The 22,506-nt window shown below is 36.2% G+C and overlaps 3 protein-coding genes and 1 non-coding gene across 4 annotated transcripts; 3 read left to right on the forward strand and 1 right to left on the reverse strand.

The window, feature by feature from the left end:
• Positions 1-7,762: 7,762 nt before the first annotated feature.
• On the forward strand, positions 7,763-10,560 carry LOC145599435 (uncharacterized). The gene is made up of 4 exons (XM_081655816.1): positions 7,763-7,949; positions 9,721-9,824; positions 9,900-10,018; positions 10,444-10,560. The coding sequence occupies exons 1-4, from the start codon at positions 7,763-7,765 to the stop codon at positions 10,529-10,531; spliced, it is 498 nt and encodes a 165-aa protein (XP_081511942.1). The 3' UTR covers positions 10,532-10,560.
• A 3,788-nt stretch (positions 10,561-14,348) lies between these two features.
• LOC145596815 (uncharacterized) lies at positions 14,349-17,881 on the forward strand. The gene is made up of 2 exons (XM_081653011.1): positions 14,349-16,056; positions 16,197-17,881. Exons 1-2 carry the CDS (start codon positions 14,349-14,351, stop codon positions 17,879-17,881), a joined length of 3,393 nt encoding a protein of 1,130 aa, XP_081509137.1.
• A 647-nt stretch (positions 17,882-18,528) lies between these two features.
• Positions 18,529-21,337, forward strand: LOC145598285 (uncharacterized). The gene is made up of 4 exons (XM_081654618.1): positions 18,529-18,794; positions 20,083-20,186; positions 20,306-20,424; positions 20,984-21,337. The coding sequence occupies exons 1-4, from the start codon at positions 18,620-18,622 to the stop codon at positions 21,099-21,101; spliced, it is 516 nt and encodes a 171-aa protein (XP_081510744.1). The 5' UTR covers positions 18,529-18,619; the 3' UTR covers positions 21,102-21,337.
• On the reverse strand, positions 19,612-19,685 carry TRNAN-GUU (transfer RNA asparagine (anticodon GUU)). Its single transcript has one exon. It is a non-coding gene; the product is annotated as a tRNA-Asn (tRNA).
• Positions 21,338-22,506: the final 1,169 nt, after the last annotated feature.

The raw sequence follows: 22,506 nt of genomic DNA on the forward strand, positions 1-22,506 counted from the left end.
GATGGAAGTATTCGATTTAACGGGAGATGGGGTATCCCACAACATTGTGGGGACATTAAGCAGAGACTGATGGAGGAGGCCTATAACTCTCCTTATTCAATTCATCCTGGAGGAGATAAGTTGTATAAGGATATGAAAAAGGTCTTTTGGTGGCCAAACATGAAGAGAGAAGTAGCAGAGTTTGTGGAAAAATGCTTAACATGCAAGAAAGTGAAGATAGAGCATCGAAGGCCACAAGGAATGGTTCAATCCTTGGAAGTACCAAAGTGGAAGTGGGATTTGATCGCCATGGATTTTGTGGGGGCATTACCAAGGACCAGGGCAGGGAATGACACGATTTGGGTCATTGTGGATCGATTGACTAAGTCTGCAACCTTTATACCTATGAAAAACACTTGGTCTATGGATCAGTTGGGAAGGGCATATGTGAAGTTTGTGGTGAAGTATCATGGAGTGCCTACAAATATCATTTCAGATCGTGATTCGAGGTTCTTGTCTAACTTTTGGAAAAGTTTGCAAAAGGCCATGGGAACAAAGCTATTGATGAGTACAGCTTTTCACCTTGCAACTGATGGTCAGACTGAAAGGACCATACAGACCTTGGAGGACATGTTGAGAGCATGTGTATTGGAGTATCAAGGTTCATGGGAAGACCACTTAGACTTGATTGAGTTTTCATATAATAATAGCCATCATGCAAGCATTGAAATGGCCCAATTTGAGGCCTTGTATGGAAGGAAATGTAGGAGCCCAGTTTGTTGGAGTGACATAAGTGAAACGGTTGTGCTTGGGCCTGAAATGATAGAGGAAACTGTTAAGCAAGTGAAGTTAATCCAGGAGAAAATCAAAGCAGCCCAAGATAGACAGAAAAGTTATGCTGATGAGAAGCGCAGAGATGTAGAATTCCAAGTAGGAGAGAAGGTGTTGCTAAAGATATCTCCTATGAAGGGGGTAATGAGATTTGGGAAGAGGGGGAAGTTTAGCCCAAAGTACATTGGGCCATACGAGATTCTTCAGAAAGTTGGAAAAGTAGCATATAAGTTGGACTTACCCAACGAGTTGGAAAGGGTGCACAATGTCTTTCATGTGAGTCAGATCAGCAAGTATGATCCTGATGCATGTTGCACATGTGCTAGAACCAGAGACAATTGAGCTAGATGAGAACTTGACCTATGAAGAAAGACCGGTGAGAATTCTAGATAGTAAAGTTAGAAGCACCAGAAACAAGGATGTGAAGATTGTCAAGGTTCTATGGTCGAACCATAAGGTTGAGGAAGCTACTTAGGAAGCTGAGGCAGAAATGCGTAAAAAGTACCCAAACCTATTCATGGTGAGTGGTTAAGTTACGGGGATGTAACTTCCTATTAGGGGGGTAGAATGCAATAGAGTTTCGCGCTTTCCTTTTATGTCTTTATTAAGTGAGTCTTTTAAGTCAAGTCCTTAAGTTGTGCATGAACTTACTAAATTTTAACTAATTTGGAATATTAATTCGAGTTATTAAATAATTTTAAGTTTCGGGACGAAACTTCTTTTAAGGGGGGTAGACTGTAATACCCCTAATTTTTGGAAATATTTTCTTAATTAGTAATTTCTTTAATTAATTGAAATAATTAAATATTTCTAAATTATGATCTTGGTCGGTCCATACTTTATTAATTAACGTTATACGCCGTTTTTAATTTTATTTTCCGGATTTTATCTTAATAATACTTAACAACTTTAGCTTAATTATTATCTCATGAATTACAACAAATCTTAGGTTTGATATTATCTATATATTTTAACTTGATTTAATTATCAAATCTAATTATTTTATTTATTTAAGAATGATTTTCGTTTTTATTTAAAAAACAAAAAAATGGCCGTGAGTTTTTTTTAAGCCTAAAGTTGCTTACTTATTCCATGGTTGTTTAAGCTTTATCCTATTTAACCTTAACCATTTGATTTGTTAATTTATCTTTCTTAACCAAATTAGCATCTATCTTACTTCCATCTCTAATCCTTTTCATTAGATTTTCCCACATGAATTAACCTAGACTAAATTGCACTCATATTCATTTAACAAACTTACATTTATCATGTTCCCATGCTAATCTCAACCCTCCTTTAACTCTATCTTACTACCCCTTAAACACTATAAATAGACCCTCAACACTTCACAAATTTCTCACACCAAAAATCAGAAAACTCTTTTCTCTACTCTCAATCTCAAGCCCTCCTCTATTCCTTTCTTGTGCTCAACCGAACCACCATTTCTGCCGACCATACACTACCCTTCTCTCGTCAACTTGTGCCGACCCATATTAATATCGTTGCCGCAAGCTAAGGTGCTACGCACCCTTCTACTTATTGTAACTTGATTCTTTTTATGTATCCATAATACTACTATTATTTATTTTTACTACTACCCTAAAGCTAATACTATTATACTTTTATTGATATTATAGTTTTAATGTACAAATTATACGTACTAAGAATCATCATTATAAAGGATTGGTTTATAAGTTAATAGTTTGGTAGTTCATGCACTTGTGGAGTATTATTTATAGTTTTGTGTTAATTTTATCTACCTTATATTAATTAAGGTTATTTTAATTGTGTAGGAGGAGTCCCTCGATCGTGGTCAAGTTTAGTGATCGTACCTTAATTGTTCTCGTGATTAAGGTACGTATAGGTGGCTAAGTCCTTGATACAATTCGTGTTGGTAAATGTTTGTTTTAATAATTGTTTGAAGAAACGTATGAATATTTAAGTTAATGATTTTCGTGACGAGTGAAAAAATATGATTATATGATTTAAAGGTTTGATCTCTAAAAGTGTTGTTTGGTTTAATGAAAATTGGTTTAATTTATAAATCACTTGATTTAATTAATTTGCAGCTTATTATGAGCCTGAGTATTTGGTATTTTAATTGTCCCTCAACCCGGGACTGGTTAAGTAAGACCATGAGCTTTGTATGATATGGTCTTTACTCGAGTATAGTATAACTTGCTTGGGGGGGGGGGGGTGCACACTTAGGTGAGGAAAATTGGTTTAGAAATATATCAAGAATTGAGAAGTTTATAAATTGGAAATCTATTGGTTTGGAAAGCTTTTATTGATGGATATTACTACCCTAGAAAAGTTTAATTATTTTGGAAAGTTTAATTTTGGAAAATGACTCGTGACAGGATTAAATTTAAATGGTTATTTCGAAAGCATGTTTGCCTAATAAAAGTATTTACATGCCTTGCACTTATACGTACTTAGCGTTTTTGCTAATATGTTTTCCTTTTTGTTTTGGTTCACCCTGTTTACCATTTTGGTAAGCAGTCCTGATTTCAGGTGTGAAGTTGTTCGTGCGTATACTAGAGTCAGGATTGGGATCACATAGTTAGGTATTAATTTTATTTATGTATGGACAAGTTTTTTATTGGTTTATTTTGTAACAGTTATTATGGTTATTCATATTATTAATAAAAGTTAGTTATTTTTCCGCTGCAATTTGAGTAATTAATTAAGCCTTACGTTTTCACGTGGCGGTAATACGCCCAAGTCAATCTCTACGGTATTTGTATACGTATAAATATAGTATATACGTAGAGGGAGATTTGGGGGTGTAACATAAACACCCAAACACCCGAATATACTCATATGAAGGTTGTTTGTTAAATAAAATTTGAAAAGGGGTTTTATAATCAAGCAAACGAGATGGTGCTTGATTTATCAAATGACAAGCCGCTTGCACACACTCCCCCCAAAATTTGATGGGTAAATTGGCTTGAAATTTCAAGGCTCTAGCTATATTCAAGATGTGTTGGTGTTTTCGCTTAACCCTCCCATTTTGCTGAGGCGTGCCTACACATGATGTTTTATATCCCATTTTTAAAATAATAATCTTTTAAGGAATTGAACTCCGTACCATTATCACTCCGCACAATTTTAATTTCTTTAGAAAATTAACGTTTCACAATATTCACCAAATTATAAACACATGTATTTAACTTCCGTTTTATTTTTTAATAAATAAGTCCACACGCCCCTAGAATAATCATCGACAATAGTTAAAAAATAATGAGCACCACAAGATGATGGAATCTTGTAAGGCCCCCACAAATCTAAATGCACTGATTCAAATATCCGACTAGCTTTATTTTGACTCAAAGGAAAATTACTCCTATGTTGTTTTGCCCTATACATCACAATCAAGATTTAAATTTATTAGTACTACGACTCACAAACGGAAGTTGCTCAAGAACTTTTCCCGAAGGATGCCCCAAACGTTTATAGAGTCGGATTATAGAGTCGCATGCATATATATTAGGCAACTCGTTAGGTTCTTTGTTGATTTTAACACCAACTTAACAAGTCTAATTAAGCCTTATGTACAGGTGAATTTGAAAATCTAATTCAAACCACAAAATAAGTCGGATTATAGAGTCGCATGCATATATGGGGTGACTTGTTAACTTATCAAGTCACCTCATATATATTAGGCGACTCGTTAGGTTCTTTGTTGATTTTAACCCCAACTTTACAAGTCGCCTAATAAGTGTGAGGCGACTCGTTAGGTTTATAAGTCGCACCTTATGTACAGGTGACTCTAAAAGTCTGACTTAGGGGTTTTTTGTAGTAGTGAACGTTGATGCCACGACTTCGTAAACCGATCCCCATCTATCTTCAAAGTCTTCAGTTTTTCACTGTCGAAAAACCACGGAAATAATAAAGTCCATCTACTCGTTCACCCGCTCCAATCACCTCCCTCGTCGTTAGGTCCTATATAACACAAAGTTTGTTAGTAAATTGCATAATACAATTTGATTCGTCACTTAATTAAGTTGCCGAATTTAAATTGCAATTTAATTTAGGAACATAAAGAACATTATTAATCTTCAAACCGCCTTCCACTACTAGAAAACAGGCCATTTCCGACGGAAAAATTCCGTCGGAAAAACCCTGAAATCCGTCGGAAAACACGTTTCCGACGGAAATTCGGTCGGAACTGGTTGTCGAAAAAGGCTTTGTAGGAAAAAGCACCTTTTCCGTTGGAAATTCCGTCGGAAACACTTTTCCGACGGAATTTTCCGTCGAAGGAGGTAATTCCGGTGCCGGAAAAATCCGTCGGAAATTTCCGACAGACTGAATTCCGTCGTGAATTTCCGACGGAATTTCCGTCGGAAAATGCTTTTAAAAAAACAAAAAAAAAAACGCACACCGCCACCCCGTACCACCGCCGCAAGCCGTCACCCCACACCACCTACCCCTACCTCACACAACCAACCAAACCACCACAGCCGCCTAACTAACCAGATCTACCACCCCACCACCCACATAAATCACCACCGCCACCACCGAAAATCATTACAACCCAGAAATTAACAAAAAAAATAAAGAAAAAAAATTAAAATCCCAACCCAAGCCCCCAAACACGATCTCCAACAGCCACCACCCACCACCACCATAAATTGTAAAAAAAAATCCGATAAAACAACAAATAACATCAAATTAACCAACCAGATCTAAACTATCCCCAACCAGATCTACCCACCCAAACCCGAACCAGACCCACCCACCCTTACCCGAACCAGACCCACCCACAAACCCGAACCAGACCACCCACTAACTCGAAACGACCATTTTCACCACCCTAACCCATCCAAATTAACCTCTACCACCAAGACAAACCCAGATCTACAAGCCTAATACTACCAACACCCATCCAAAAACCACCACCACCGCCAAAAACCAGAATCACAACAAAAAAAAAAAAAAAACAAAAAAGAAACAAAACCTAAAACAAGAAAACATACCTTAACAACCAAAGCTTCGAATCCATCCGAATTTGGTTTAATACGGCTAAATTCGACCCTAAAACCTCTAGATCTAGAGATTTCATGGTCGAATTTGGCCGTATAAACCATTAATATGTATGAAATAGAAAGAGAACCATTGGCGACCGTGAGAACCCTTGTCTTGAGAAAATTTCAGTTCGAATTGAGAAAGAGAATGAGGAAAGAAGAGGAGGAGATCGAAAATAGAAAAGTTAAGGGGAGAGAGGAGATCGTGAGATCAGATAAAGTGGAGGGAGAAGGGGATCGAGGGGGGAGGAAAAAGGAGGAGTTGAGAGAGAAAGAGAAGACTGTATAGGGGAAGATCGAGAAATTGAAGAGGAAGAGAGGAGAGAGAAGGGGAAGAGAGGAGAGAGAAGAGGAAGCGAGAAACTGAAATAAGGGGAAGAGAGGAGGAGTTGCGGCTCAATGAAATAAAAGAGAGGGTTGGAATGTTAGGGTTTCGGTGTAATTAAAAAAAGAAAAAAAAATCCGACGGAATATTCCGTCAGAAATTTCCGACGGATTTTAATTCCGTCGGAAAGTTTAATTTCCGACGGAATTTTCCGTCGGAAAGCCCATATATTCCGACGGATTTATATTCCGTCGGAAATTTCCGACGGATTTTGAAAATCCGTCGGAAATTTCCAACGGATTTTTTTTTCCGTCGTAAATTCCTATTTTTGCGACGGATTTACGTGTCCTTCGGAACCAGTCCGTCGGAAATAGGCCTATTTCTAGTAGTGTTCCACTATCACTGAACCAATTTTAGAAGCCTCGACATACGTCCCATCCGGTAATCCCACTGGACAGTGAGTCACATTCGTCACAATCGTCAAATAAGAAAAATCACAAGTCACATGATTCGAGGCTCCGATGTCAATGATTCAACCCAAGTCATGCTTATTAGTCTTGTTCGCATGCACAAGGGTGGAATTGGAGCCCCTGCCTCGACCTCCTATGCATCCCCTTCCACGGCCTGCTGCTGAGCCACCACGGCCTGGACCACGACCTGGAAACCCGTGAAGATGAAAAACACCTCCTTCACAGTTACAATGTTCACAAAATGTATCAGAGTTGTCATGAGTCTAAGCCTTCTGTTCATATTGAAGTTTGAAGGCCACGACATTGTCACGAGTTTCAGAAGAGGAACTCCCGCCCCCCCACGCAGCTGCTCAGCTTGAATAAGCTGTTGGTAAGCTTTGTCTACTCCTGGGAGAGGGTCTTGCGCCAGAAGTTGACCTCGCATTGATGCATAGGCATCGTCCAAACCAATCAGAAAGTGGTGCACGTAATCGACTTCTCTTATCGTCTCAACTTGAGCCATGATGTTGCACTTGCGCTGACCACACGAGCACTTAAGGACAGACATATATGATGTCAGTTTGTCCCAAATTTTAGACAAACGACCAAAGTAAACAACCATTGCCTCGCTAGACCCCTGGAGGGTAAGGCCACATACAATATTTATAGATAGGATACTTGAAGGGTAAGGCTAATGGCCAAATAACTTAAGATAAGTCACAAATCACAATATATATATTCTAATATATATTTTCACAATATTCACAATATTATCCTTCCTAAAATATGTCCCAATAAGTATGGAGTAAACTCTAAAAAACCAGACTTAAAAAAATATAGCAAATACTGTAGTAAAGGATAGAGAGAGTAGAAGTGTAGAAGTGGAACAAATGATAAGTACAAGAGAGAGCGCATGAAAACCACGTGTCTAAGCTAACGACACCTTAGCTAGTTAGCTAGCAACTCAAAGATGTATACACCAAAATCCCTCATCAACTAACTTGCACAAACCACACCAAACAAAACCACACTCAATAAAAATGGAGCATGCTACACCACCACCAGGGGAGGAGATGGTAGGGAGCGGTGCGGAGTCAGGGACGGCGGCGCAGCAGCACGAACACGAGCCGTTGATGCTACCACACAAGATGATGAATGTCATGGTCGCGTTGGACGATAGCGATGGTAGCTTCTATGCTCTTAATTGGGCACTTGATAATCTTCTTAAACCTAAAACTACTACCACTACTACTACGTCGATTGAAGATGAAGGTTGTATGGTTTATTTGGTTCATGTTCAACACCCTTTTAGCAACTACGTCTACCCCGCCGGTGCCGGTTTACACACTGGTATAAATTATTATTGTCAATCTTCTCTTTATTTGATGCTACTATTGGATCATTGTTTGGTTCTTAGACTTCTTATTAGTCCCTTCGAATTTGAGTCCATCATTCCTTATTTTTGCATTTTTGTTGTACCCCTCTTGTTTACATAAATCGTAATACTTTGACTTTTATGCTTAATACTCCCTTCTTTTTTTTTTTTTTTTTAATTTTTTTTTATGCATCACTTTGAAGATTGCACTATTCACATATCATGATTGACTTAATTTTTCCACTTATAAAAAATATATAAATATTATTATATAATATATCATTAGATTTGTCATAATGTCTAGTTTCATAATATAATTTTATTTCAAATTTTACTAATACACAATTAAAGATATTAATGGTCAAAGTAGTGTCTCGGAAAATGTGCCGGTCAAACTGATGCATATACTTCCTCCGTTAACTATTATTTGCAACAAAGGGGTGTTTGCGGACTCCTAGGCAAAATTTGTTTGTGAGAGTAAAATGGCAAAATTTGTTTGTGAGAGTAAAATGTTTAGAGAAAAATTTAGGTGCATGTGATGAGGAGAGAGATAGAGAGAAATGATTACCTAAAAGGAAAAAAAATATTTGTTGCACATAATAGTTAGCATCCATTTATAGTATATGTTGCAAATAACCGTTAACGAAGGTAGTAAAAAAACAGAGGGAGTACAGCACAACTTTGACTATTAACTTTTTTAATTCATACTAGCTATAATCTAGTAAAAGTTATAGTTCAAATTTATTCGACTATATAACCTAATATAATTTGTATTATATATATGAGTAAAAAAAATATGGTCAAAGACCGTTTGTGTATAACATCACATGAAATTATCTAATGCTAACTTGTTATCCAAAAAAAATATGTTTAAAAGTAGTTCATGAAAGTGGTGATTATGAGTACATCTTATCAACGCTAATCTAGCATAGCAATATATATGTCATAATTTGATTTAAATTTTATCTTTTATCAATCACTTAATTGACAAAGTATATTGGTGTCTCTAATTAAAATTTGAGAGTTGCTTGTTGCATGTGTTGAATCGAAAAGATCGAGCTATTGACTCAGACTACGCTTGGGGACACAAAGAAAAGTCAACATACATAGAAGTCAAGAATCAGAATGATAAAAGTATGTAAGCCCAACAACAATAATTAGAGATCAATCAGATCATAGATCAATTGCACGCATTTAGATAATTAAGTTGATGGTTTGTAACTTGATTGGTTAAATTTATAGATCTAAGAGAAAATACAAGGTTAAGCATTTCCTAAGTTTAATTAAGAGTATAACACTCTTTTTGTCCCATGTTAAGTGTCACACTTGACTTTGAAATGAGCTACGAGACATAAGTTTGACCATTACTATCTTTGGCGTGGTCGCATAAGAATAGACCTTCTTAATATTCGTGACTAGCCTAGTAGCCTTCACGTAAAGCTATGAGAATTTGAAAATTGCTAGAGCAAAAATTGTAGTATTAAAAAATTATCCTTAGAATGAATAAGCCTTCAAGGCCATAGTGATCTTGGTACTCTTGGAACTTTTACTTGGAGAATTCAATTTTGAAGGCAATGTACGTGTAGTCGTGTAAACCATGAATCAAACTGTGATTAATTATATATAATTATTTTGCATGTAAGCAGAGGCCTATGATATAATCATATAATGAAATCATTGTTACAAAATTTAATGCATATGTTAACTTTGGTCTATTGGATTCATGTGAATTAGCTGCTTTTGCTGCATCATCTGTGGTAGAATCTGTAAAGAAAGCACAAGCAGAGGTTTCAGCAACAATCCTTCAACGTGCAATCACAATCTGCAAGCAAAATATGGTAAAATTCCGAGCACTTTACTAGCTTAGGTTACCATCCAAAATGATGTACTAATCCTCTCTGTTGTGTATGTAGGTTCGAGCTGAAACTTTGATTTTTCAAGGAGATCCCAAAGGAGAGATCTGCAAAGCAGCGGAACAAACACATGTTGATATGCTAGTCATTGGCAGTCGTGGTCTAGGCGGAATTAAAAGGTAATCAATGAATTTTCTCATTGGTTCATCATAATTAAGCTCCTATTACTAATTTACATTGCATTATATATTCAAATATTTTTTCTTCTTCTAAGTAATGCATATTGCATATATACATAAACCTACCTTGAACGATGATTGATTTGCACCAAAAAGGCCAAGTGTGTAAATGCAAAAATGAAATAAAGTATTAAAATGGGTTGAACTAAAGATTGTGTAAATGCAAAAATGAAATAAAGTATTAAAATGGGTTGAACTAAAGAAACTGGCAGAGTACATATTATTTCGTATGATTAAAATTGTTGAACGATTACATGACCAAGGGCAATGATAAAAATTGTTACACGATTTATATGGCCGGGTTCATTGAAGAAAAATTTGACAATAAGTTTTCTTATAATTCTTTTTGCTTTGATGATGCACAGAGCATTTCTTGGAAGTGTTAGTGACTATTGTGCACACCATGCTTGTTGCCCAGTCTTGATTGTGAAGCCACCAAAGCATATCAAGTAATGATGAGAACAAGATGAAAATGTTTAGTAGTATCGAGTATATATAAGATGACTCTGATATGGGGAAATTAATAGCTTGTAATTGTTGTGTTACATTAGTTTGTTTCTCCTAAATGTCAAGTTTCCTGTCTCCAGGCCATGGGTATAACAAAATCAGGCCATTTAATACGTACATACGATGAAAAAAACAACGCATGTAATATATATTTTACAGAACGTTGGAAGTATGGAGCTAGGCGTGCATCATGGTGTACTCCGTATTAGTGTAATGAAGGTTTGTTGTAAGTTTGTAACTACAAACGTAGGTTATTTCATATGATTTGTTTAATTCTAAAGTTTGTTGTAAAATACCACTGTCGTTTTTTTAGTTGTCACCTTTCTACTATCACGCTTGCTAATGCATTATTTTAACGATTAATATCTCTAATTATTGATATTGTGAATTATAAAAGTAGATATTTTGATATTGTAAATCATAAAAAGTGGATATTAATAAAATATACATTGAGACGATTTAAATAGGATTTTATATGACTATTTTATCGTAGCTATAAATCACAAAAGCTGGTCAAAGTTAAGTTTGTGAATATTGTAAAAGTTGTCAAACTAAAAAGCGGAGAAATAGTTTTTTCATATGTCTTTATCTGTATGATTTGTTTCCTAAATTCGTGGTATTAGTTTTAGGAGATAATTTAGTAGTGTCATATTATCTATATACAAAATCAATTCCCAAAGTTGGCACCCCAATTTCTGTATTACTAAGCAATGACTATGAGTGATGTCTCATAGTTTCATCTGAAAGTACAGTTGTACTTGTATATAGGCTTGGTCTTATTTTTTTTTACAACCAGCTTGGTCTTATTTAGTGCATTTATTTTAACACAATTTAATTTGATTATTTGAGCTCATATTTTCTGATAACATGTGAATATATGATTCATGATTGCATCATTTGCAATTTGCATGGTGTGGGATAAATTAAATCACAAGTTTCTTCCTTTGTGACATGTGTTGGGTCACTTATTTTAGGTGTAATCTCGTGTAGGTTTTTTCCATGATGAGCTGCCAATTGATTTCCTATAATTTAGTTTAATTGTTTATTTGTTTAATTGTATTATACTCCCTTGTTTTATTATTTCTTCTTAATTAAGATAAATTCCTACCCCTTTCAAAAAAAAAAAAAAAAAAAAAAAAAGATAAATTCCTATCATAAAGTAAGGATATAATACTATAGGCCTGTTCATATTTACTTAATTTCAGTTCTGTTCAGCTCCAATCAGTTCAGTTCAGTTCAGTTCAGCTCCAATCAGTTCAGTTCAGCTCCTAATTTCCCTCTCTCATAAAATATTCTTTTCAGTTTAGTTCATTTCAGTTCAGTTCAGTTCCAATCAGTTCAGTTCAGTTCAGCTTAGTTCAGTAAATGTGAACAGGCCCTATATCAGGTATTTGCTATTTGCATTGTTTTCCTAAAATGATATGGTACAATTTTTTTTGTGAAACTTTCATAAAAGACAAATTAAATAAATTAATGCAATATTATTAATAGATCGAAAGAAGCATAAATGTACCAAGATTTTTTTTTTTATTACTCCGTTTGATTTTTTAATGGCCTCAATGTGATCGACAAATTTGTTAAGGTGAAACTTTAACCAATAAAACTACTAACTTATATGATAATGTTTGATCTAATGTATTAAGCACAAATAATATTAAAAATCATGTACTCGGTATTGAACTCTATGTTTAGTTAATTGTCTGATATATTTGTCAATGCTAAACTTAAACTAATATATGAATAATAAAAAGTTGACATTAATTACGATTCTAAAAAGTAGTAGTTAAGTACCCACATTATAATATTTAATCTTATACATCAAGGCCAAGGCATGTTCACTTCATCTTTAAAAAATAATATTTAATAAAAATAATTTAAGTTTAGTAAAAATAAGTTTTGTTCAGTAAAAATAATTTCAATTCAGTAAAAATTAGTACCTTTAAAGAAGAAATATAATTTTAATTCAACAAAAATCTGTAAAAATAATTTCAATTCAACAAAAATAAGTTTAGAATTAAAAGTCTACCTTCACCCTAAAGGTTTGAAGTCCCTCGAGTAGGGTTCCTGAAATATTCTCTGTACTAGGGTTCCGTGCATAATTCTACAAAATTATTAGTGCAATTTAATTCTGTCTTTCCACATAATCAATCAATTTTCCTCTGTTTTGCTCTGTTTGCAATGGATGATCAACTGGTGCACGAGTGGGAGAAGTTGAAACTGACTGAAGAAGAGAATTTTGTCCTTGGTGGCTCGAGTGCTATGACTGATGATGATACTCCGCAACAAAAGATCGATTTATCCCTGGTAGGTAAACTTCTAACTAAGAAAACCTTCAATATTGATGCAATGAAGAGGGTTTTGAAAAACTTGTGGCGAATTGATGAGAACGTAGCAATTAGGTCTGTTGATACCAATCTGTTTATCTTCCAATTCTTCAATGCTGATGATAGGAGGAAAGTATTAGATGGTAGACCTTGGACTTTTGACAATCAGACCCTTCTCTTGAAAGAAATTTGCGCTGACGAACAGCCTTCTGAAATTTCTTTCGATAACTGCCCTTTTTGGATTCGAATTCTCGATGTTCCTTTTGGGAAGCGCTCCTCTTGGTTTGCCAGGGAAGTTGGGAATAGTATTGGTGAGTGTCTTGAAGTGGATGAATCCGATCCTCTCGGGTGGGATGAATATATGAGGGTCAAGGTGATGATCAACATCAATAAACCATTACGGAGGGGAATGAAGATTGCTGTCGATTCGGGGCATACTAAGTGGATTGGGTTCAAGTATGAGCGACTTGGTGATTTTTGTTATTATTGTGGCCGCATTGGTCACAATGATAAGGACTGTAATGAGAAGGATCAATGTACTGATGAATCGCCAATTGTCTTCCAATATGGCCCCTTCTTGGCTGCCTCACCTCACCGTTCGAAGGTGCCTATTGCGGAGAGGGAGATGGAGAAAAAATGGATTGAAAGTATGACAAAAAGAGGTAGAGTGCAACGATCCGATTATAATGACCCGAGAGCAATTCGTCTTGGACCACCAGGTGCAGCAAGGAAACTACTTTTTTCTTCACCAAAAGCTGACATACCTACCACGCCGAAGCCCAGGTCTGCGTCTTTGGTTGCTGTAGCAGACGAGAGTAGTGGGGCTATGGTGCTACGCCCATCTGTGGTTTGTGAGAAGAGTGTGAAGGCTGCTGATGCTCATACTACAGGGGTGAACGCTGGACATAATACAAAGGATGGGGTTGTGTCAATAAATATGGGAGATGGTGGACTGTTGAAGCATCGTGTGTTAAAGGGGGCTGTGCAACTGACAGATCCAAGACTACGTGATAAGGAGTGCAACATTGGGGCTGAAGCCATGGATACTAGTGAAAGTGGGGAGGGTTGGTCTGTTTCGAAAAAAAGGAATATTGAGGCTTTGAATGTGGCTACCCAGGACTTCCAAGCTCCCAAACCTGAGAAAAAACAGAAACTTTGTGTGAGTAATGTATCTTCTGTTGTTACCGTGTCTAAAGTAGAGGGTCTTGGGGATGTCCAAGCCCTCGAAAAACAATGAAAATATTAAGCTGGAACTGCCACGGGCTTGGCAACCCGCGTGCGGTTAGGTGCCTCCAAGATATGTGTTGGAGGGAGAAGCCAAATATTGTCTTTGTAATGGAGACTATGCTTGATGAAAAAATTCTAAATAAAATAAAAATCGTTGTGGTTACTCGAATGGTGTTTGTCTTAGTAGTAGTGGAAGGTCGGGGGGTTTGGGGATGTGGTGGAAAGATGTTAATGTTGGGATTGTGTCTTACTCTACTCATCATATTTATACTCATGTATTGGATGATAATAATATTCCTATTTGGAGGGCCATTGGCATTTATGGTTGGCCGGAACAAGCTAACAAACATCAAACATGGTCTCTTATGTCCAATCTCAAAGGTCTCAACGATATTCCATGTGTGATGTTTGGTGACTTTAATGAAATTCTAAGCTTGTCCGAGAAGGAAGGTGGTGTTCCTAGAAGTGAGCGGCTTATGGATGCGTTTCGTGAAGCTATCGACATGTGTGCTTTTCGTGATCTTGGATATAATGGTAGTATGTTCACTTGGGAAAGAGGAAATTCAATGTCAACTTTTGTGAGGGAGCGGCTTGATCGATTTCTAGCAGATGAGGGATGGTGTGCTTTGTTCCCAAATATTTGTGTTCGCCACTTACCAATTCTCAAGCCGGACCATGCTCCAATTTTGTTGTCCACTGAGCAAAGTAGTATTGATGATGGGGGTAGCTCGGGTTTCAAATTCGAATCCTTTTGGTTATCAAATGAAGGCTGCCAGGACACGATCAGTGGGGCTTGGGCTGATTCGGGTGGGCTTAATTTGCGTCATCGGATTGCTGTTTGTGGGGAGAGATTAGCAAGTTGGGCTGCTTTGAAGTTTGGCTCTATCAAGAAGAAAATAAAGAAGGCAGAGAAGAATATGAAGGCATTGAAAGAGGGGCCCATGGACGGTGAGAAATTAGAAAGGTGTCGTACCCTCTCCAGTGAACTTGATTCCTTATACTTGCTTGAAGAGTCATATTGGTTTGCTCGTGCTCGGGCAAATGAGCTCCGTGATGGGGATAAAAATACAAAATATTTCCACCACAAAGCCAGTCAACGCAAAGCTAGAAATAGAATTGCTGGACTTTTTGATGACAACGGAGTTTGGAAGAATAAAAGAGTTGACATTGAAAAGCTGATTGCTGCTTATTTCTCCAATCTTTTTGCCACGAGCTCGCCCACAGGCTATCAGGATGCTATGGGAGGCCTAGACACGGTGGTCACTGATGAGATGAACTCAATCTTGGATAGAGAACCGACGGGAGAAGAAGTAAGACAAGCTCTGTTTCAAATGCATCCCAATAAAGCCCCGGGCCCTGACGGTATGCATGCATTATTTTTTCAGAAATTTTGGCATATTGTTGGAGCAGATATTATTGCTTATGTGCAGAGTTGGTGGAATGGGAATGTTGATTTGGCTGATATAAATAATACGTGCATTGTGCTTATTCCGAAATGTGATAAACCTACTTTGATTTCGGAATTTAGACCAATTAGTTGTTGCAATGTTATTTATAAAATCATCTCTAAAGTGTTGGCAAATAAACTGAAAAATTTCCTTGGAGATATAATCTCTCCAAACCAGAGTGCTTTTGTCCCGCAGAGGCTTATTACGGATAATGCTATAGTAGCATTCGAAATTTTTCATGCAATGAAGAGAGGAGGTGATGGGAAGGATGGGAATGTGGCGCTAAAACTCGATATGAGCAAAGCATATGATAGGGTGGAATGGGCTTTCTTGGAACATGTGATGATTAAATTGGGGTTTTCTTATAATTGGGTCCATCGTATTATGTGTTGTCTTAATAGCGTCTCTTTCGCTTTTAAGATCAACGGGCAGATCTCGGGGTCTGTGGTTCCATCTAGAGGATTACGCCAGGGTGATCCGATTTCTCCGTACTTATTTCTGTTATGTGCGGATGCTTTTTCGACTCTTATTCGAGGGCGGCCAAGGACAATTTGATTCATGGTGCTAAAATTTGCAGAAACGCTCCTAGGGTGTCTCATTTATTTTTTGCAGATGACAGTATACTTTTTGCTAGAGCAAATGTGCAAGAATGCTCGGTTATAGCTGACATTATCAGCAAATATGAGAGAGCTTCCGGTCAGAAAGTCAATCTAAGCAAGACAGAAGTTGTTTTTAGCAAAAAAGTGTGTCCGAATCGAAGGCAAGAAATTATTGAGATTTTGGGTGTCCGAGAGGTGGAAAGACATGAAAAATACCTTGGGTTGCCAACTATCATTGGGAGGTCGAAAAAAGCAATTTTTGCTGGGCTAAAGGAGAGACTTTGGAAGAAACTGCAGGGTTGGAAAGAAAAACTGCTCTCGCGTCCGGGTAAAGAGGTTCTTATTAAGGCGGTGGCTCAGGCTATTCCAATGTATATGATGAGTATTTTCAAGCTTCCCGATGGTTTCATTGATCAAATTCATGCCATGCTTGCAAGATTTTGGTGGGGATCATCGGAAACTACGGGTAAGTTGCATTGGCAAAGGTGGGAGCTATTATGTCGCCCGAAAGCTCTTGGAGGGTTGGGGTTCAGAGATCTAAAATGTTTCAATCAAGCTTTGTTGGCAAAACAAATGTGGAGACTTCACCATAACCCGGGAACCCTCATTCACTCGATCCTAAAAGCTAAATATTTTAAGAATTGTGAGGTTCTTAAGGCTCCTTGTGGCTATGATCCAAGCTACGCTTGGAGAAGCATATGGGGTGCAAGGGGTCTTTTATTAGAGGGGCTCAAATGGAGGGTTGGAAATGGGTGTGAAATCAAGGTTTGGGACGAAGCTTGGCTACCAGGGAACTCTTCTGCCATCGTTCCTACTCCTACTGCTACGAGTGATATGGAGCTTAGAGTATGTGATTTAATTAACCATGATTGCGGGGAGTGGGATATTGATGCAATAAAGAGCAATTTTGATGATGGTGATGCTGCCAGAATTCTTGCGATCCCTCTGTCAACTCGAAGCCTCCCTGATAAAATGTTCTGGTGGCCTTCAAAGGACGGTATGTATTCTGTAAAATCTGGCTACTGGTTGGGTAAAAATGTATCGATTGAGCAAGGGCCTGACTTGAGTGATGTTTGGAAGCTGATTTGGTCTATGGGGTATCCCCCAAAGTTGAAGCACTTTTTATGGCGGGCTTGCAAAGGCTTCTTGGCTGTTAAGGAGCGTCTTTTTCATCGCCACATTGTCTCCGATAAAACGTGTAGTATATGTAATGGCCCTGAGGAGACAATAATTCATGCCACATTCGATTGCAACGCGGCTGCTGAAATCTGGGCTGCTAGTCCATTACAAAATCAGGTACTATCTGCCCCTGCTACTAGCTTTGTGGAACGCTTTCTATGGTGCTCAAAAAATTTTTCGAGGGACGATCTCCTATCTATGGCTACGCTAGCTTGGGCATCCTGGCATTGTAGAAATAAGGGTGTGTTTGAGCATGAGAGCTTTAATGCGGTTGATGTTGCTAGAGGTTGGATGAATTATGTGCGAGTTAGCAATGAATATATAGCGAAAGTCACCAACAGGGCTGCTGCTGTGGTGTGTCGTGCCCCGAGCTCTTGGAGCTGCCCGAATGCAGGTATGGTGAAGGTTAATTGTGACGCACATATTGGAGCAAACACAAGGCTGGGAGTGGTTATAAGAAGCGAGCAGGGTGGTATTCTTGCTGCTGCAGTACGCCAGGTGGAGCAGGTTGGGAGGTGAATGTTGCAGAAGCTACAGCTTGTAGGTTTGGTTTGCAATTGGCAAAGAGATTGGGTTTTACAGAGGTGCTTCTTGAATCTGACGCTGAGCAAGTGGTGAAGGCAGTTAAGTCCAAAGCAAAGGGTTTCTCACCTATTTTCTTAATTTATGATGATATAAATAGCTTGGCTTCATGTTTTAATTATTTTTCGTTCTCTCATATTAAGCGTGCGGGTAATACTCTAGCCCATCACATTGCTAGATGGGATACTAGAGGATGTAATGAATTTGTATCTCTTGGGTCTTTTCCCCAAAGCTTGATCACTTTGGCGGAAATTGATCTACTTTAATGAAATTCGCAGCTTAGTTTCAAAATAAGTTCAATTCAATAAAATTAATTTAAGTTCAATAAAAAAAAAATATTAGTCAAAATTTTGTTTGCGAATAGTCTCAAGTCAAAGTCAGGAACATAAAATAAAATTGGAGGGAGTATGAAACAAAAACAGTATAGATAGTAAGATACGTAGGTACGTGCACTTAGCAGGAGTCTCAAATATGGTACACGTGTTAGGTGTAGGGCCATTTGCATGAGGTGCCCATTGTATTTCTCTGAATACTATGTTCTCTTAGCTCATCTTCCCTTATATACAGCCCTAAATCAATCCAAAACCAAAACAAATTGTCTTAATCCACATTCTAAATTAATACTGCCAAAAATAATAGAAACACAGAAAAAAAAAAAAAAAAGGAAGGGAAAAAATGAAGGTGATGATAGCACTTGATGAAAGTAAAGGGAGTTTTTATGCTTTAAACTGGGTTTTGTCGAATGTTTTGAAGCCTGTTGTTTCAATTGAAAATGAAGAAAGGGAGAATTTGGTGTACTTGGTTCATGTCAACCCCCCTTTCCAAACTTATGTCTATCCTGCCGGACCTGGTTTGTTTTCTTCTTCTTTTTTTTCTTTTCTTTTTTTTTTTTTTTTTTTTTGGCAGCTCATAAATCATAATCATACAAGAGGCGATATTAGAGGCTATTATAAGATTGTTTCACATATGGAGTACTTGTATAATGATATCAACTGTTTTACAAAATGACAGGTTTTTTTTTTTTTGTTGTTGGTTTAATAATTGTTCATATGGTAAAACTTGAACACCTTGACCATGGAAATTTCATGTGGGGCCTTTTTTAATAGTTGCATTGAGGTGGGATTTTAATTAGGATCTTGCTGATGAGGGCGATGGATATTGGATAAGCATTTAAAATACTACCAAAAGTGGTATATATTTGGGAAAGCATGTCAAAAGTATGTGTCGATTGGTATAACCGTATAATTAATGTTTATTTCAATAATCTTTCTACTTTAGCTAAATTATCCAACACCCTCGGTTATTCGTTAACTTAAACACCCCCGCCTTTTAATACAAAGCCTCTTTCGAGCATTTATTACTCGAACATAAAAGATAAAGAGACTATTAATTTAGGGACGGATATTACCTTTTAACTTAAGTGGGTAAAATTGACCTAAATTTGATTATCAGACCTGAATGTCAGAATTGATTCAACCTGAACCTGACTTGATTTTAACCGTAATTGTTTACTCCAAAGACCCAATAGATACCCGAAGTGAACCTTTTTTTTTTTTTTTTGTGGGAAATAGAGGTGACCCAAATTGATATTGCCCGATTTTCCAAAATGACCGAACGAAAATTATTTTGTAACCAAAAAAAAATGCTGGGGAAAAAAAAAATTAAACCGCTAGAAGGAGGGGTCGAACCTCCGACCTTGTGGTTAACAGCCACACGCTCTAACCAACTGAGCTATTCCAGCTTTTGATACTAAATTAATTGATAATAATATTTATTCTTATATGCCGTGTATACAATAGATTGCAAGTAAATAAGTAATGTATACTTCGCAAATTTGGCTGTTTTTTCAACAAGTGGTAGTCCATTTTTATTAAATTGTGCAATTCTTTCTAACTTGAGCATTAAATTAAATGTCTTTAAATTGAATTTTGTGTCATTGTGTATTTGTGTGTGACGATGTATATGCAATTGCTTATACGACAATTTCTGTCTTAGAATCTGTTAAGTTCATTTTAATTAAATAATAAATGGAGCAATTTTGTCAAAAAAATAAAATAAATGGTGCAACTTTTTCTAAACAGAATGCTCGGTATCAAATATCTAAAACTTGTATATTGTGTGTAAATATGTATATGCAGTTGTTTATACGACAACTTCGGTCTTAGAATCTGTTAAGCACGCACAAGAGCAAATATCGGCAGGTATATTCGCTCGCGCTATGAAAAGTTGTAAGGATATGAAGGTGAGTACAAAATTAAGTAATTATAGAGTATGTGCTCGATCTTAGCTTAATATTGTTTTATCAATGATAACACTAACTTAATTGACAAATTAATTATGGATTTACAATGTTAAACATAGATTAAAGCAGAAGCATTGACTATGCGTGGTGAACCAAAGGAGGTACTTTGTCAAGCTGCTGAGCAGAAACAAGTTGATCTTTTGGTTGTGGGTAGTCGTGGTCTTGGCGTGCTGAAAAGGTGAATATATAACTCTACTTTATTATATAAACGTTACTTATTGTCGATTAAAGTCTTAGAGGGTGATACTCGAGACCTTGGGTTAGTTGTATAATTACATTCCATTGCCCTTTGTAGTTCTCTCCTTGCTACATAATGTATAATGAATTAATTGTGTTATGATAGATTTTTTTTTTAAGGGGATTTGGGTTATGATAGATTAATAAGCTTTGTGGATAGTATTTAGGTAATCATACATAGTTTAGTTGAATTCAAAGCACATAGTTAATTGTTATTGAAAAAATAACAACATTTTTTGCTTTCTATTATTAGAAAAGTTATGTAGTACGAGTACTTCTTTTGTCTCTAAAAGTTCACTTTGAAAAAAGTACACCTTGTTTTGACTTTTTTATGAGATAATCATCGTCTAAATAAGAAAAACTTTTAAAGGTGGAGGGACTTAGGATTAATAATTTAGTTTTCTAATTACTTATTATGTGAATATAGTATAATTATGATTAGAATTTCTTTATTTGTTGCAAAAATTATTCTGATCCGTAATGCAATGATGTACCTACAGGGCCTTTCTGGGAAGCGTTAGCGATTACTGTACACACCATGCACATTGCCCTGTGTTGATTGTAAAGCCGCCTAAGGAGTTTAATAACAATGAAGAAGTGCCTCAAAAAACAGCCTAAGATGATGCAGAAACCAACTCTAATTTACAAGGAATATAGTTATTGCTTGTATTTTTTTCTTGAATATGTAAGTATTGGCTAGTATGACTAAAATAGGACAATGTCTCATACTCTGAATTGTGTGTGTAGTTTTCTTTCATTGTTGGATGGATATAGGCTACAAGTCATATGACATTTCATGTAATAACTGACATATTTATTTATGGTTTTTAATTTTTCATGCCAAAAAATTAAACAATAGAGGGTTGTGTAATTGTGTTCATACCAAAAATAATATACTTCGTATGCTGCTTAAACATATATAAATCTTATTGGGGTTTGGTTTGTGGGTCTTTTTTTTTTTTTTTTTTTTTTTTTTGAAGAATTGTGATTTGGTAATTAAAAAGGGTGTGATTTTAGCTTTATTACGTGATTTTAGTATGCAATATAAAGGGTTTAAAAAAATTAGATTGTGGTGCATTCTTTTCACCTTATTTTTTATTAATTTAATCTATGGAACAATTGAAAAAAAAAATTAATAATAAAGGGAGTATATAACAATGCAACAAATCTATATCTATACTACTATATTAAAAGACATTTATAAAAACGTCTATGCGTTACGTAACCTCTTCCAAATTACGCCACGTCACTTCACCAACAATTCATGACGCCACGTCACTTCACAAACATTTGACGGCGCCATGTCACCTACCCAACATCTCCGCATACCACACCATCACTAAATAAAAAAAATTATGATAAGAGGATTTGAACCTTAAACCACTTACAAAAAAATTGACTCTTTAGCCAACTAAGCTAATTATCAAACACGTTATGATTATGAAAAAGAAATAAATATAGCTTTAAACCATGCGGTTTAATTATTACAAAAAAAACACATATTTATTTCCTACTTCACTTTTATTCCCTACTTCGTACTAAGCATATTAAAAAGCGTTCCTAAACCTCTTATTACACATATTACTATTTAACCATCTAAGCCAATATCAACTATGTTATTTGTATAGAAAAAAATTCATATAAGTGCAAACCACAAGGTTCAATTAAAAAATAAAAAAACTATATTTAAATAATAACTCAATTTTGGTTTGACAATGACAATTGCAGTTTTGAAAAGCCTTCTAAAAAATTTATTGATTGTACGTCTACAACGATAGCAGCGCAACTCGGGGCAACGCCCGGGGTCACTCACTAGTTATCATTTATAACAATGCAAAAAAAAAAAAAGTATGATGCATCAATGCATGAGTTGGTTATTTGGAGTTCCTTTTTTGGTTCATCTTAACAAATGATTTTAATGCGTAGCTAGATAATAAATGGTGAAGGATGTGCATTGACAAAAAAATTATAATACTAGTAGTTATGATTTTAATGGTAATATATTTATGGTTTTCAAGATAAT

This window comes from Chenopodium album, chromosome 20 (genome assembly GCF_948465745.1).
Source record: "Chenopodium album chromosome 20, dcCheAlbu1.1, whole genome shotgun sequence".
NCBI classification, from domain to species: Eukaryota; Viridiplantae; Streptophyta; class Magnoliopsida; order Caryophyllales; family Amaranthaceae; genus Chenopodium; species Chenopodium album.

What these genes read in the sequence shown, in the direction of transcription:
- LOC145599435 (XM_081655816.1), top strand. Translation starts at nt 7,763, where the DNA reads ATGAATGTCATGGTCGCGTTGGACGATAGCGATGGTAGCTTCTATGCT. An exon ending in CGTCTACCCCGCCGGTGCCG is followed by an intron (nt 7,950 to 9,720) that starts GTTTACACACTG and finishes CATGTGAATTAG; the next exon opens with CTGCTTTTGCTGCATCATCT. An exon ending in GGTCTAGGCGGAATTAAAAG is followed by an intron (nt 10,019 to 10,443) that starts GTAATCAATGAA and finishes GATGATGCACAG; the next exon opens with AGCATTTCTTGGAAGTGTTA.
- LOC145596815 (XM_081653011.1), top strand. Translation starts at nt 14,349, where the DNA reads ATGTGGTGGAAAGATGTTAATGTTGGGATTGTGTCTTACTCTACTCAT. An exon ending in ATCTAGAGGATTACGCCAGG is followed by an intron (nt 16,057 to 16,196) that starts GTGATCCGATTT and finishes TATTTTTTGCAG; the next exon opens with ATGACAGTATACTTTTTGCT.
- LOC145598285 (XM_081654618.1), top strand. Translation starts at nt 18,620, where the DNA reads ATGAAGGTGATGATAGCACTTGATGAAAGTAAAGGGAGTTTTTATGCT. An exon ending in TGTCTATCCTGCCGGACCTG is followed by an intron (nt 18,795 to 20,082) that starts GTTTGTTTTCTT and finishes ATGTATATGCAG; the next exon opens with TTGTTTATACGACAACTTCG. An exon ending in GGTCTTGGCGTGCTGAAAAG is followed by an intron (nt 20,425 to 20,983) that starts GTGAATATATAA and finishes ATGTACCTACAG; the next exon opens with GGCCTTTCTGGGAAGCGTTA.